The 13,623-nt window shown below is 54.5% G+C and overlaps 1 protein-coding gene across 1 annotated transcript in view; it reads left to right on the top strand.

Moving 5' to 3' along the window:
* The window catches only part of ARHGEF17 (Rho guanine nucleotide exchange factor 17), a 57,771-nt gene extending 49,318 nt beyond the window's left edge, over nucleotides 1-8,453 (top strand). The window contains 13 exon segments of the mRNA XM_020902762.2: nucleotides 332-450; nucleotides 809-1,022; nucleotides 1,688-1,761; nucleotides 2,300-2,499; nucleotides 2,676-2,974; nucleotides 3,452-3,546; nucleotides 3,548-3,702; nucleotides 3,981-4,067; nucleotides 4,377-4,444; nucleotides 4,690-4,838; nucleotides 5,705-5,879; nucleotides 5,995-6,264; nucleotides 6,949-8,453. Coding sequence (XP_020758421.1) covers nucleotides 332-450; nucleotides 809-1,022; nucleotides 1,688-1,761; nucleotides 2,300-2,499; nucleotides 2,676-2,974; nucleotides 3,452-3,546; nucleotides 3,548-3,702; nucleotides 3,981-4,067; nucleotides 4,377-4,444; nucleotides 4,690-4,838; nucleotides 5,705-5,879; nucleotides 5,995-6,264; nucleotides 6,949-7,145 — 2,102 coding nt within the window. The 3' untranslated portion in view covers nucleotides 7,146-8,453.
* Nucleotides 8,454-13,623: the final 5,170 nt, after the last annotated feature.

Below are 13,623 nucleotides of genomic sequence, written 5' to 3'. Positions count from 1 at the left end.
GCACCACCACAGCGGCATCAGCTGGAGTCTGCATAACCTGGGAGCTGCCTGCTGTTTGTGCTCTTCCAGGGAGTTCTCCAAGGGACCGACACCCTGTGGCCGGTGGCTGTGAATCAGGCCCAGTCCCCTGCTCTCGGGCCTGGAGTTTCTCTCCAAGCTGCCCATTAACTTTGGGGTTCATGCTAACCCGAGGTCCGGCACTTTACAAGCTCTCAGTTTTGTCAGGCTGCTGCCCGCACCCAACGAGCTGGGAGGGGAGGGGAGGAGTGTCTCTCCAACCTGACCTTGTCTGTCTCTGGATCTGCCCATGGCTTCCCTCTGTCCCCACTAGGGGCATCTCAAGCTGCCAATCGAGAGAACATCCAGAAGGCGATCAGCCGCCTGGACGAGGACCTAACCACCCTGGGCCAGATGAGCAAGCTCTCTGAGAGCCTCGGTTTCCCCCACCAGGTCTGCGTCTTCTGCCTGAGATTCCCTCACCCGGCCTGAGGGAGAGAGAACAGCCTTGTCATCTGCCTGAGGGCAAGGACATCCCTGTCAGTTATCTGAGGGGGAGAGTACAGCCTCATCCCATCTCTGAAGGAAGTCGGGTTCCAGACCTGCGGGTTGGAGACACAGCTCCATCCCCAGCTGAGGGAGGCGGGAGGGCCCACCTGTCTGTGCGGGATCCAGGCTACCTCTTGGTCTCCGGGAAGTAGAGTCCTGTTTTCTGTCTGAGGGAAGAGGCAGATGCCCAGTCCCATCCCCAGGGCAGGAGTAGGCTGAGTGGGGAAGTGAGGCCCTGAGGCCTGGACCCTTATCCCTGCAGAGCCTGGATGACGCGCTGCGGGACCTCTCAGCTGCCATGCACCGGGACTTGTCGGAGAAGCAGGCCCTGTGCTACGCACTTTCCTTCCCTCCTACCAAGCTGGAGCTGTGCACCACGAGGCCCGAGGGCACCGACTCCTTCATCTTTGAGTTCCCCCACCCTGATGCCCGCCTCGGCTTCGAGCAGGCCTTTGATGAGGCCAAGAGGAAACTGGGTAAGCCAGGGCCCAGGCTGGTGCCCTCCTCTCAGAACCTTCAAGGAGTGGACAGCGCCTTGCAGCTGTGTATGACATCAGGAGCCAGAAATCTCAGGACTGCCATGTCCTGTGTTCCAGTCCCTGCCAGTGGAAGGGTGGACTGAGACTACTGCAGAGAAATACAGGACTTCCCCAGGGTTGGGATGATCCCCTGGAGAAGGGAACCACTACCCACTCCAGTATTCTGGGGCCTGGAGAATTCAATGGACTGTATAGTTCATGGGGTCGCAAAGAGTCAGACACGACTGAACAACTTTCACTCACTCACTTAGGGCCTCCTTGGCAGGGATTCTGTGGATACGGACACCGTAGGGCAGGGGCCCTATCATGGGAGTGGGTGACTAGGACCTCATACCTCCACCATACACACATATATACACACACACACAGCAGGCCTGGATCAGGGAGCACTGTTGATAGGGCCCATAGAAAATCCTTAGAGACCTCTGGGTCTACCGCTCACATTGTACAGATGGGAAAATTGAGGCCAAGGACAAGCAGGATGTAACCCCCAGCCACCTCATTCTCCCTAGGGGCAGAAGAGGAAGGGAAATGGGCAGGGTCAGGACCAGGGTGAGGTGGATGCTAAGCAGTGTCTGTCTGTCCGTCCATCTCCACTACAGCCTCCAGCAAAAGCTGTCTAGACCCTGAATTCCTGAAGGCCATCCCCATCATGAAAACCCGCAGCGGCATGCAGGTGTGTATGCACCTGGGTACCTGGGTGCATGTATTCTAAGCCAGCATGTGTTCATGTGTTTTTGTTCTTTGTACAGCATTATGTACCTCTTGAACATTGCAGTGGTCCCCTATGTCTTTGAGGGTAGAGCTCTCTGTACAAGCACATGGGCACTACATATGTGTCATATGTATATGGGTACATCCATTCATTTATGTATCTTTGCATGTGAACAAAGGCTATACCATTGATGTGCAAGTGTCTAATTCATATGCTTGTATGAGTCTATATACGTATGGAAAAAGTTACCATTTTTTTCATTTGTTACACATATACATGTATGTGTGATCATATTTGGGGTATATATATGTGTGGATATATGTGTAAACACACATATGAATGTATGTCACAGAGGGATGTGTGCATTTGATATGTAAAGAATCACATGTGCACGTGTATGCCGAACGTGTGTTGAGAATCCAGGAGGGCCTAGAGAGCGGTGTGGAGCTGGCAATAGTTCCTTCATCCACCTTCCCCTGTCCCTTGGCGCCTTCCGCAGTTCTCATGCGCAGCCCCGACACTGAGCAGCTGCCCCGAACCCACGCCCGAGGTGTGGGTGTGCAACAGCGACGGCTACGTGGGCCAGGTGTGTCTGCTGAGCCTGCGGGCTGAGCCTGATGTGGAGGCCTGCATCGCAGTCTGCTCCGCCCGCATCCTCTGCATCGGGGCGGTGCCAGGCTTGCAGCGCTGCTGCCACCGGTGAGGCCCTCCAGACGGGGGCAGGTGGGGTGGAGGGCCGGGCCTGGGGGCAGAGTCCCCGCCCCTGACCGGAGGATGGGCGTGTCCTGTGGGGGGGGAGGGGCCTAGGGGCATGAGGATGTGTAGGGCAGATCCTAGCTCCTAGTGACACTCATTCCCAACCCTTCGTCTCCCAGGGAACAGACTGCATCACTGAGGAACCCCACAGAGACAGCACCCGAGCCTACCGGGCCAGACCTGGACGTTGAGGCGGCCGACGAGGATGCAGCGACGCTGGCCGAGCCAGGGCCCCAGCCATGCCTGCACATCTCCATAGCGGGCTCAGGCCTGGAGATGGCGCCAGGCCCCGCCGAGGGTGACCCCCGTCCGGAGCTAGTGCCTTTTGACAGCGACTCAGATGATGAGTCTTCTCCCAGCCCCTCGGGGACCCTGCAGAGCCAGGCCAGCCGGTCCACCATCTCCTCTAGCTTTGGCAGTGAGTGCCCAGCTTGGGGCAGGGAGGGGCAGCCCAGCCAGTGCTGATTGGATGAGAGAGACGGGATAAGCACAGCCATGGAATCCAGTCTCAGGACACTAGTGCAGATAGCGCTGGGGCCCAGCAAGGTGGGCCGGGGCTGTGATACCAAGGGCCCTGGGGGCATTGGGTAGTCAGACTGGATCCTGAGGCCCCTGAAATGGCCAGTTAAGGAAGATGGAGTTGTTGGGGGAGGTGGTGGTGATTGGTCCATGGTGGTGGATTGGAGGTGGCCAGACTGGGACCAGGAGCCTATAGCACTGAGCTGTCAGTCATCAGGGTAACAAGGGCTGAACTGATGGTGGAGGCTGGAGGGCAGGGAGGACAGCAGTGGAAGACCTTGGCCCAGAAGGATGCATTGAGGGGAGAGTAAGGCCTAGAAAGATACCACGTCTTGGGCCTGGCAGAGTGGGAGAAAGAGCCCTTTGTCTCCATCAGATGAGGAGACCCCAAGCTCCAAGGAGGCCACAGCAGAGACCACCAGTTCAGAGGAGGAACAGGAGCCTGGCTTCCTGCCACTGTCTGGCTCCTTCAGGGCCTGGCGGTCCCTGTGGCACCAGCCCCATGGATGGGAGAGCCCTTCGTCGGTCCAGTCGTGGCTCCTTCACCCGCGGCAGCCTGGAGGACCTGCTGAGTGTTGACCCTGAGGCCTACCAGAGTTCTGTGTGGCTGGGCACCGAGGATGGCTGGTAGGGACACAGGAGAGGCTGGAGTCTTGATGACAGAACCTGAAGTCCCTGTTTAAGAAATCATATCGCATCTTGAAGCAGAAGCAGGAGGGCTTTGGGTCAGATCTCAAGAGTACTGCCAACCAGGGCTGCCAGAGGGTGTGAAACCCACAGGGAGGCCGTGGGATTTTGGTTCCTTGGGGTGGCAGCTGCCGTGGAGGAGATGGAGGTGGAGGCAGCTAGGTGGAGGGGTTGGCGTGCCCAAGCACTTGTCACAGGTACTCACCACTGATCCACAGTGTCCACGTGTACCAGTCCTCCGACAGCATCCGTGATCGCAGGAACAGCTTGAAGCTCCAGCACTCGGCCTCTGTGACCTGCATCCTGTAAGGCCCCCCAGACGGCTCTTCTGGTTCACACCCTTCTCAGCTATACCTGTAGACCTCCTCCTGCTCACCTGGACCTCCTGGGCACAGAGCACAGAGGCGTGCCCTAGGCTAACTGTGTCTCCCACACACCATGTGTCATTTGTGCAAGTCACTGCCTCTTCTTAGACTCAGGTGCCCACCACCTAGAGAACACGGGGTGGGAGGAGGTGGTCTTTCAGAAGCCATAGTCATTCTGTCTGATTCCCTGGGCTCAGGTGGCCTCCTTTGGCTTCCTGAAACCCCTCATGACTCCTTTTCCTTTCCTAGGTATCTGAATAACCAGGTGTTTGTGTCTTTGGCCAATGGAGAGCTCATAGTCTACCAAAGAGAAGCAGGTGAGTGTTCCCCTCCCACTGTTCCCCTCCCCACCCTGAGTAGGATCTCCCTCCTGAGCAAGCCGGGGCCTCCAGACCACAAGTCTGGAGATGTGACTTTGGGTAACTCCCAGGTCGTTTCTGGGGTTTGATGTCCTCATTGGTAAATTGCGGTTATTTGTTAGCACCTTATTTCAGGGGAGAGTGAGGCTCAAATGCAATATAAGATTGAATCTGCTGTTTTCTTTATCCCACTCCCACTCTAGGCCATTTCTGGGACCCCCATAACTTCAAATCGGTGACCCTGGGTGCTCAGGGGAGCCCCATCACCAAGATGGTGTCTGTGGGTGGGCGGCTGTGGTGTGGCTGCCAGAACCGAGTCCTTGTCCTGAGCCCTGACACGCTGCAGCTGGAGGTAGTGGGGATGTGGGTGGGGTCGGGGAGTTGGTGACTTGGGGTGAGCCAGGCCCATGAGAGAGGAGGTGAGATCCACAGGTCCATAAAAAAGCAACCAGCTGAGAGGTCGGGGCTTTCCCCCGACCACTGTGTGAATCTGGGCCAGCCCCTGGCCTTCTCTAATCCTTATTTCCTTCTAGCTGATGAAGGCTTCAGGTACTTGTAAATTAGAATACTTTAGTCCTCCTCCCCACCCCAGCCCTATTTCTCAACTAAGGTATTGTGGTCTTTGGTGGGTGGACAGAGTTCCTTTCTGATGTCAGCATCCCTTATCATCACTCTGACCTTTAGTCCTGATTTCATTTACATGTACATCAGTAGCTGTCAGCCTGGAAGTATACAGGAGGAGCTTGTTCCCTTGATTTCCCTCTCACTGGTCCCATCGTTGGTTGGGCTGGGAGTGAAGAGGTGGAGAACCTAGGTTCAGGTCCAGGTCTGTGACTGACTTGTTGATAGCCTTGGACAGGTTCCCTCCCCTTCTAGACTCGTTTCCCAGCTGTACAGGGTGAGGCCAGTGATTGCTCTTAAGACTCTTCAAGCTTTGAACTTCTCTGATCATTAACTCACTCAACTTCCTTGGGGAAAGGGCACTTCCATTTTAATTCCTGAGGTTTAAGTGGGGAGGCTCCAGTGAAACTAAGATTTGAAAGGTTAATCATCCAGGTCAAGGAGCAAGGCTGCCTTTGCTGTCAATCCAGTGGGCTTTCTGGAGAGTGGGCTTGAGTTGTAGGGAGGGAGGAAAGGGCACTGGTAAAGCACAAAGCCGGGAGGGGCCAATGAAGGCAGGCCTGTCAGTCACCCATCTGTTCTCTACCTTCACCCCAGCACACGTTCTCCGTGGGGCAGGATTCCAGTCGCAGCGTGGCTTGCATGGTGGACTCCAGCCTGGGCGTGTGGGTGACATTGAAAGGTAGTGCCCACGTGTGTCTCTACCATCCAGACACATTTGAGCAGCTGGCAGAGGTAGATGTTACACCTCCTGTGCACAGGATGCTGGCAGGTACTGACCTCAGGCTCCTATTGCCCCTTCCCTTGGAGCTTTTCTGTCCCTGGCAGTGAGGATGCTAAGCCAGGGCCAGGACTTGGCCCCAGCGCTGGTCTGTCTCCTACCCCAGGCTCAGACGCCATCATCCGGCAGCACAAGGCTGCCTGCCTGAGGATCACAGCGTTGCTGGTGTGTGAAGAGCTGCTGTGGGTGGGCACCAGTGCTGGCGTGGTGCTCACCATGCCCACCTCACCCAGTACCATCAGCTGTCCACGGGCGCCTCTCAGCCCTGCTGGCCTCGGCCAGGGACACACTGGCCACGTCCGCTTCTTGGCCGCAGTCCAACTTCCAGATGGCTTCAACCTGCTCTGCCCAACTCCACCACCTCCCCTAGACGCAGGTGGGTCTACACATCCTATGCCAATCCAAGGACCTGGGCTTTGGGTTTAGGATGCCCTGCTGCCCTACCAGAGGAGGGTTAAGAGGGAGGGAAAATGTAATACAGATGTGGAAGTGATGTATATTATAGGAAGTAGGCTATAGAAAACCCAAACTAAAAATCTATTACGATACTGTGTGTGTGTGTATAAAATTCTGTCCAGAGAATGTCACGAAGATGAGGAAGTGAACTAAGAATTAGAATATGGCACAGGAAGGGATATATACAACAGGAAATAAAACAGAACTAGAAATGATGTATAGGGCCGGAAGTGAAATGATGTATAGGGCAGAGTGGGAAACAGAAATAGCACCAGAAAGCAGAATGTAGAATGGCAGATAGGATAGGAAAGGGACTGTGAGGATTAGAGTGAAACCTAGTAGGTAATGATGTACATTAAGGAGGTTGCCGTTGGCCAGGTCTTGCTCTGGCAGGACCGGAAGCCGTACTCCCAAGAGGAAGTGGCTGTGGGCATCAGGAAGCAGGGAGGCCTTGGTCAGGGCTTGTCTGGGTCCAGAGAAGACTTAGGCTGCCTGCCTGGGGAAGGGCTGTTAGAAGCAGGAGATGAGCACCAAGAGGGCTGTGCTGAGATAGTGCTGCCGCCAGTCACCCCCTGGCTCATGGCTTCTCCCCTCTGCCCCGCAGGCCCGGAGAAGCTGCCCTCCCTGGAACATCGGGACTCCCCTCGGCACCGAGGCCCTGCCTCGGCCAGGCCTAAAATGCTGGTGATCAGTGGAGGCGATGGCTACGAGGACTTCCGACTCAGCAGCGGGGGTGGCGGCAGCAGCGAGACGGTGGGCCGAGATGACAGCACAAACCACCTCCTCCTATGGAGGGTGTGACCCTGTCCATGGGGGCCCAGGACTCGCCCACCTACCCGCCCTCGCCTGCTTGCCTCTTCCAAGCCCACAGGCAGACCCTCACACGAGTGTCTGACCAGGGGCACACCCGTGCCTGCACAGACTGCCTCCCATCCTTGCGGAAGCATTCCCAATGGAGCACCTGCTGGCCAGCGGGGTCTGGGCCTTTCCCAGCCCTCTGGCTGCTCCAGTGCACCCAGTCATGATGGGGAGGTATGGAGAGTGGGGCATGTGGGCTGCCCAGGACCTCTGTCCCTGGAGCTTCTACCAAAGACACGGCCAGGCCTGGACCCCACGGGGCTGGGGAGGGCCATGTGCAATATTTGGAGGGTTTTCCTGGGGGCAGTGGGAGGGCTGGGGGATGGAATCCTTTCCCGTGTACAGTATTTATGTTTCTTTTTAGATGTGTACCTTCCCAAGCACTTATTTATGCAATGACCTGGGGCAGGGAGTGATTGGAGAAAATGACAGAAGAGGAAAAAAAAAAAACAAAAACCCTATTCCTGCCCTGGGAGTCACCCTGGGACCCCAACCAGCCTTCCTGGAGGGACCAGTCCCCCCTCATTATGTACGCACACACACACTGCATGTTTGGGGCACTGAAACACTGCCCCTTAACATAAACTTTCCACAGCCTTGTCCTGACTGGGTTGCCCTCCAGTATCCAGAGCAAAGGACCAAGTCCCCTCAGTCAACCCGAGCAAGGCGATGACCATGGGCGGGGCCGTGACTCCCATCCGGGGGGCTTCCCCAGGCCTCAGCGTCTCCTTGCTTGTCGGCAGTGCCTTTAGTGGTTCCCGATCGTGGGAGCCCTGTCGGGGCCTCGTCCAGGGCCCTCTCCTGGCACACTGCCCCCCAGCCCCTGTGTCTCATGCACTGGCACCCACGGTCACTGCGGAGGGTGGGCCTAGGGGCCCCTCATGCTGACCACGGACTCCCCTCTACACCCTCCCCTGGCAGGGGCAGCCGTTCCAAAAAGGACGCCCAAAGCCGAGGGGCCAGACATGGCCTTCCTGGCTGGGAAGGCTACTCCGGAGGCTAGCTTCCCCTGCCCCCACTGCCCCCCCCGACCCCCGAACCGCAGAAGCCAGTCTGACCCCAGCCCCCACGCTTCTTCAGCTGCAGCTCCAAAGGTCTGGTCTCAGATGGGGTTTGTTTGGTTCTGTTTTTGTTTGGGGTGGGTGGGTCATTGCGGTCTTAGATTATGTTTTTCTTGCTACCAAACAGTCATGTATTAACTTTCCTTGGATGATGAAGTTTAAAGAGTCAATAAATAGAAACACCAAACAACTGGTCCCCATCGGCAGCCACTGAGGCCTCCTGCCAGCAACCTCCGAGCTCCCCAGCTGCGTGGGCTCCCCGACACCCACCCACTTGGACAGACAGAGGGGGACTCAGAGACCCAGGAGAGCGCTGCGGTGGCAAGGCGGCCACTGACTTGCTGTGTTATCTCAGGCAGGTCACTGTGTCTCTCTGGGCTGCAGCTTCCTCATCAGGAAAACCAGGAGTTGTGCTAGTCAGATGCTTTATAACCAGGGCTGCATTTTAGAGTCCCTTACAGGTTAACATTGTAAACACAAAGCATGATACATAAATTATGTGTATGTAAATACACATTCCCAGGCTCCCCCAGCTCCTGAGTCAGTAGGCCTGGGATAAAGTTTGGGAATCTGAAGCTGACACATGCTACAAGGAAAACTAGGTGAATGTGAGCCTGTCTACAGCTCCTATAAGAATCGGTGCTCTCCAGCGGAGGCTTAGAATCTGACAGAGGCCAAGGTGAGCAGGGGTAGACTCCAAATCGCTATGATTTCTGGTCATTAAATCAGACAGGAGAATGCAAAGTCTGACAACACAGGACTGTTCTTCGCAGGGGCACAGAGCCCTTTCCACCAGGGCACACCAGCAAGACGCAAAGTGATGACTTCTAGAAAAAGAACAGATCAGGCTTCAGCTCTCTTGAACATATGTTTGAACATTTTCCACCTGAACAATCAAGACTTTACAGAAATCATTTGCTAAAGAGGAGTGCAGGCTCACACTTTGCACACTGGTATTCACATATCTTAGTTCTGCCAGGCCCTTGATGCCATGGGACAGGCATGAAACATCTGGCAGCATCACTACTGGGATATCTGGAGGAGAGGGTAACAGAAAACAAAGATACATCACAGAGTAGAAGGCTACATTCACATGGAATTTATGATGAAACTGCATAGAAAGAGCACAGGTTTTGAAGCTGAACAGAAACTTTGACTTTGCCACTAACTGGCTATGCAGCTTTGGATGTATTCCAAAGGGCTGTATTCCCTCTAAGCCTCCATCTCGTCATCTGTAAATTGGGGTTGATAATCGTTTCCCCCACAGGACTGTTGGTTGGTGTGCACAGATCTTTGGATTGCAGGGAAGAGATTTGTTCTGCCCAGAAATAAAGGGGGCGCTGACTAGTGGAAACATGAACTAGAATCAAATAGCTGTTAGCACAGTGGTCCATATACTGCTGCCCCATCTTAAGACCCCTGAACTCTCCACCTTGAGTCTCTGATTCCTGCTTCACCACCAGTCAGCTGCCATTTTCTGCTTCACAACTGCTGCTGCCTGATGCCCTCTTCTGCCTCTGGAGAGACTTCACTTTCAGCATTGGCTACCCAAGGTCGGATCCTCCGCATTTTCTCTAATATGCCTCGGTAATAATGGGCCCGGCCCAGCCCACTGCTCCTTAGAAGGCTACATCCCAGGACACGGGGCAGCCTGTGGAGAGATGAGCAGCCCTGAGCAGGTCAGCTGTGGGCAGGGTGGTCCTGGGATGCACGATCGATCACTAGGCACCCGGCCAAGGGGAGAGCCTAGAAGGATCAGCTCCTCCAAAGCAGTGGTTCTCAATCTTGCCTGCACATTGTAATCACCTGGGAGGTCCAGGTCACATTCCAGACCAATTAGATCAGAATTCTGAGGGTGGGACCGACCCAGGTATCAGTCATATTCGTAGGAAAACTTAAGTGAAGTATAACATTTGTATAGAATGGTACTCAAGTCATTAGTGGGCAGCCAGATAAGTTTACTAATAAACACACCCAGATTAAGAAACCAAACATTCCACCACTTGAAAGCTCCCACGTACCCCCACCCACTCTCCCCTTCTCCGGTAACTACCACGCTGACTTCTAACACCGTGGTTTAGTTCTGCTAGTGAGGCGGAGAACCACTGCTTTAAAGGGCACAGCCTGACTTTGCTGGCGGTCCAGGGGTTAAGACTATGTTCTTCCAGCGCAGAGGGTGTGGGTTCAATCCCCGGCTCTGTACATGTCATTGCCAAAAAAAAAAAGTAAATTATAAATAAATAAAACATTCTTTAAAAAAAAGAATAAATAAATAAAGGGCACAGCCAGGGACTTCCCTAGCAGTCTAGTGGTTAGGACTCTGCACTTTCATTGCTGTGGGCCCGGGTTTGATCCCTGGTTGGGGAACTAAGATCCCACAAGCCATGCCACTGGGGTGGAGGTAGTGGGACTCGGGTTTGATGTGAGTAGTGAAGGAACAGCTTGAGTCAAAGCAAAGAGGGGTGGGGAAACCTGGAGGAAGAGGTCTGAGGTATAGGCCCAGCTGGAGCAGTGAGGAAAGAGGAGAAGGCAGGGAAGCCAGAATGTGAGCTCTGCAAGGGGGGATGTTTGTTCATTGCTCCATCTCCAGGCCACCTGCAGTGCCTGACACAAAGTAGGTGCTCAATAAATATTTGTTTAGTTAAATCTAGATAATTCAGTCGAGGTTCCCCTGTAGGTCTTGAATGTCGCTAAATAATAGCCCCAGGTCCCATTTATTTATTGCAAGCCAGGAGCTTGGATCATCCAGTTTAATCCTCAGTGGCCCTGGGAGGTTAGTACCATTATCCTTTTTTTCAGATGAGGAAACTGAGGTTCAGAGAGGTTAAACGCCTTCCTCAAGGTTGCCTTCCTACTAAGCAGTAGAGCTGGGATGTGCATGTGATCTGTCTGCTGAGGTCTCTGCCTCATGGAGGAGAGTAAGGGCAGTGACATGGGGTGGCTGGAGGACAGGAGACAGTCCAAGCAGCCAGAGACACATCCAACCACTCATGATGTATCTGGCTCATGTTCCTCATACCCAGCCTGGGAAGGACATCCTGACTTCAGATGAGACAGTCAGGGCCAAAAGCCACCTCTTCTCCAAGGGGGAGTTCTCCAGGTGTTTCCTTGGGCTAGATACAAACAGCAGGGTTTAGCTAGACATCTGCCTCACAAGGAAGATGAGGTACGGAAAAGGACAGAGATTTACCTGACGTCACACAGCAAGGCAGCATTGAGGCTGGGGGTGGGTGTAGAGGAGAACCAGGCAGGAAGGTTTCCTATGGTCAGAAAAGGAAAAAAATGACCCAGGTGACCTCCGAGAGCTCTTCACATCTTTTGCATGCCTGCCAAACACCAAGTCTCTCTTCTGGCCTCACAGACCTTAAGCCACAGGCCAGATTGCAGGAAACAGCAAGGGGAAGTACTATTTTGGGCCCATTATGGCCAACGAGGAGCCTTGCCTGGCAAAGGCAAGTGAAGAGGCTGGGTCAGGGGCAGGATGCAGGGCTGAATGGGGAGGGGGCAATATTGCAGGCACTGGGGAGAGCCCAAAGGGCAGAGCCCAGACACGGCTGTGGAGAGGACACAGGGCATGGGGACTAGAAAGAGCAGGTTCTGAGCCTGCAGCGTAGAGTAAGTTGGTGCTTCCTGTGGGGTCTCAGCAGGTCCTCACAATGCCCTTAGAGTAAATTTGCACTCAGGTGAAGTCACTAGCTTAAGGCCACGCAGCCTGACAATGGCAGAACTAGGACTTGATCCTTCACTGTGTGACACCAAAGCCCCATCCCAGTGAGATTACAGACCCAAGCCAGGGTCTGGACATAAATGTGGACAGAACCCAGCTCTCAAACCTGGTAGCCTCAGTTCAGCTCCTGCCTTGTCCTCGCCTCCCAGCCCATTTTTCCTTAAACCAAGCTCACCCTCCCTCTGGAGGCTAGGAACAGACACAGGAGGACAGCCCGCCTTCTGAGGGATAGAACCTGGCCAGTTAGGGGGTTAGCCAAGTGCAGAGTCTTGAAATTTAAGTCTGAGTCATGACATTTCCTCTTGCTTTGGACAGTCACACTGGAATTTAAGGGTATCCACAGAGGGCACCACCATTTCTGGTCCATAACCCTGTGCGTGCTACATCACTTCAGTCCTGTCTGTCTGACTCTTGCCGTAACTTGCCAGGCTCCTCTGTCCCTGGGATTCTCCAGGCAAGAATACTGGAGTGGGTTGCTGTGCCCTCCTCCAGGGGATCTTCCTGACCCAGGGATCGAACCCCAGTCTCATATCTCCTGCACTGGCAAGCAAGTTCTTTACCACTAGCGCCACCTAACCCCATAACCCTCATAACCCCAGAGGCTGCCATCTGCTCAGATCCCCTGCAAACAGCCCCTTTTCTCTGATCCTGCCACCCAGGATCCCCACCTCAGGCAAAGCCTCAGTGGGGCCCATGTCCCTGCCCCTGGGTCACCACAGCTCACCCAGCTTATTTGAGTCTTGTGCTGTGCCACCTAGGATGAGGTGCAGGACTTCTCTGGGCTCAGTTCTCCGGCTTCCCTATCAGAGGTTCAACAAGATCGTCTGTCTCTGAGATGCTTGAGCTCAGGGATTAAAATGCTAAGATTCCAAGGACCCATCTGAGATGCCAGGAGTTTTAAAAGCCTGTGATTCTAAGAGTCCTTTGTTTTCCCAAACCTGTGGTTCTCCAAGCTCCATAAAAAGCCGATCTAAATCTCTCCTGTGGCCTCCACAACTCCTTCCCTGTCTCCTCTCTGTAGCAGCTGAATGTTCCCAGACTCTTGGGCAGGGTTCCAGGTGCAGCTGGCTGTGGTTCGGAGGACAGAGGGACTGCTCGGCTCCTCCATCCCCGGTCATTTCTCCAGGTTCTGGTGGCTGCTCACCCTTCCCACACGGTCAGGTCGGGGCTCCTCACACAGAGAATTAGTATAACCTCCAGGCAACAAGTTAGGCAGCCTCATAAGATGGGGAAGCTGAACTGGGAAGGAATTTGACCAAAGCCTCACATGGAGCTGGTAGCAGAGACAGGTCTGGACCCTCTATAGTGGCAGTCCCCTTTGGCACCAGTCTCAAGAAAGACAGTTTTTCCGAGGACCAAGGGAGGAGGGTGGGAGTGGGGAGGATGGTAATGCCAACAATGGGGAGGGGCTATAAATACAGATGAAGTTTCACTTGCTGGCCGCCACTCACCTCCTGCTGTGTGGCCCAGGGGTTGGGGATCCCTGCCCTGTAGGACGTCTGGTTAATGGCCAGTGCTTTACCAAAAACCATATCCCCATCTGGCCTATTGAGTGCATGTGAAATGCCACCATTTGAACTTGGAACGGGGGAATAGAAGTTCCTCTTACAAAGAAAACAATTGCAGGGACAAG

Source organism: Odocoileus virginianus, chromosome 10, assembly GCF_023699985.2.
Source record: "Odocoileus virginianus isolate 20LAN1187 ecotype Illinois chromosome 10, Ovbor_1.2, whole genome shotgun sequence".
In the NCBI taxonomy this organism is placed as follows: Eukaryota; Metazoa; Chordata; class Mammalia; order Artiodactyla; family Cervidae; genus Odocoileus; species Odocoileus virginianus.
This window is presented reverse-complemented; position numbering and strand designations above follow the sequence as displayed.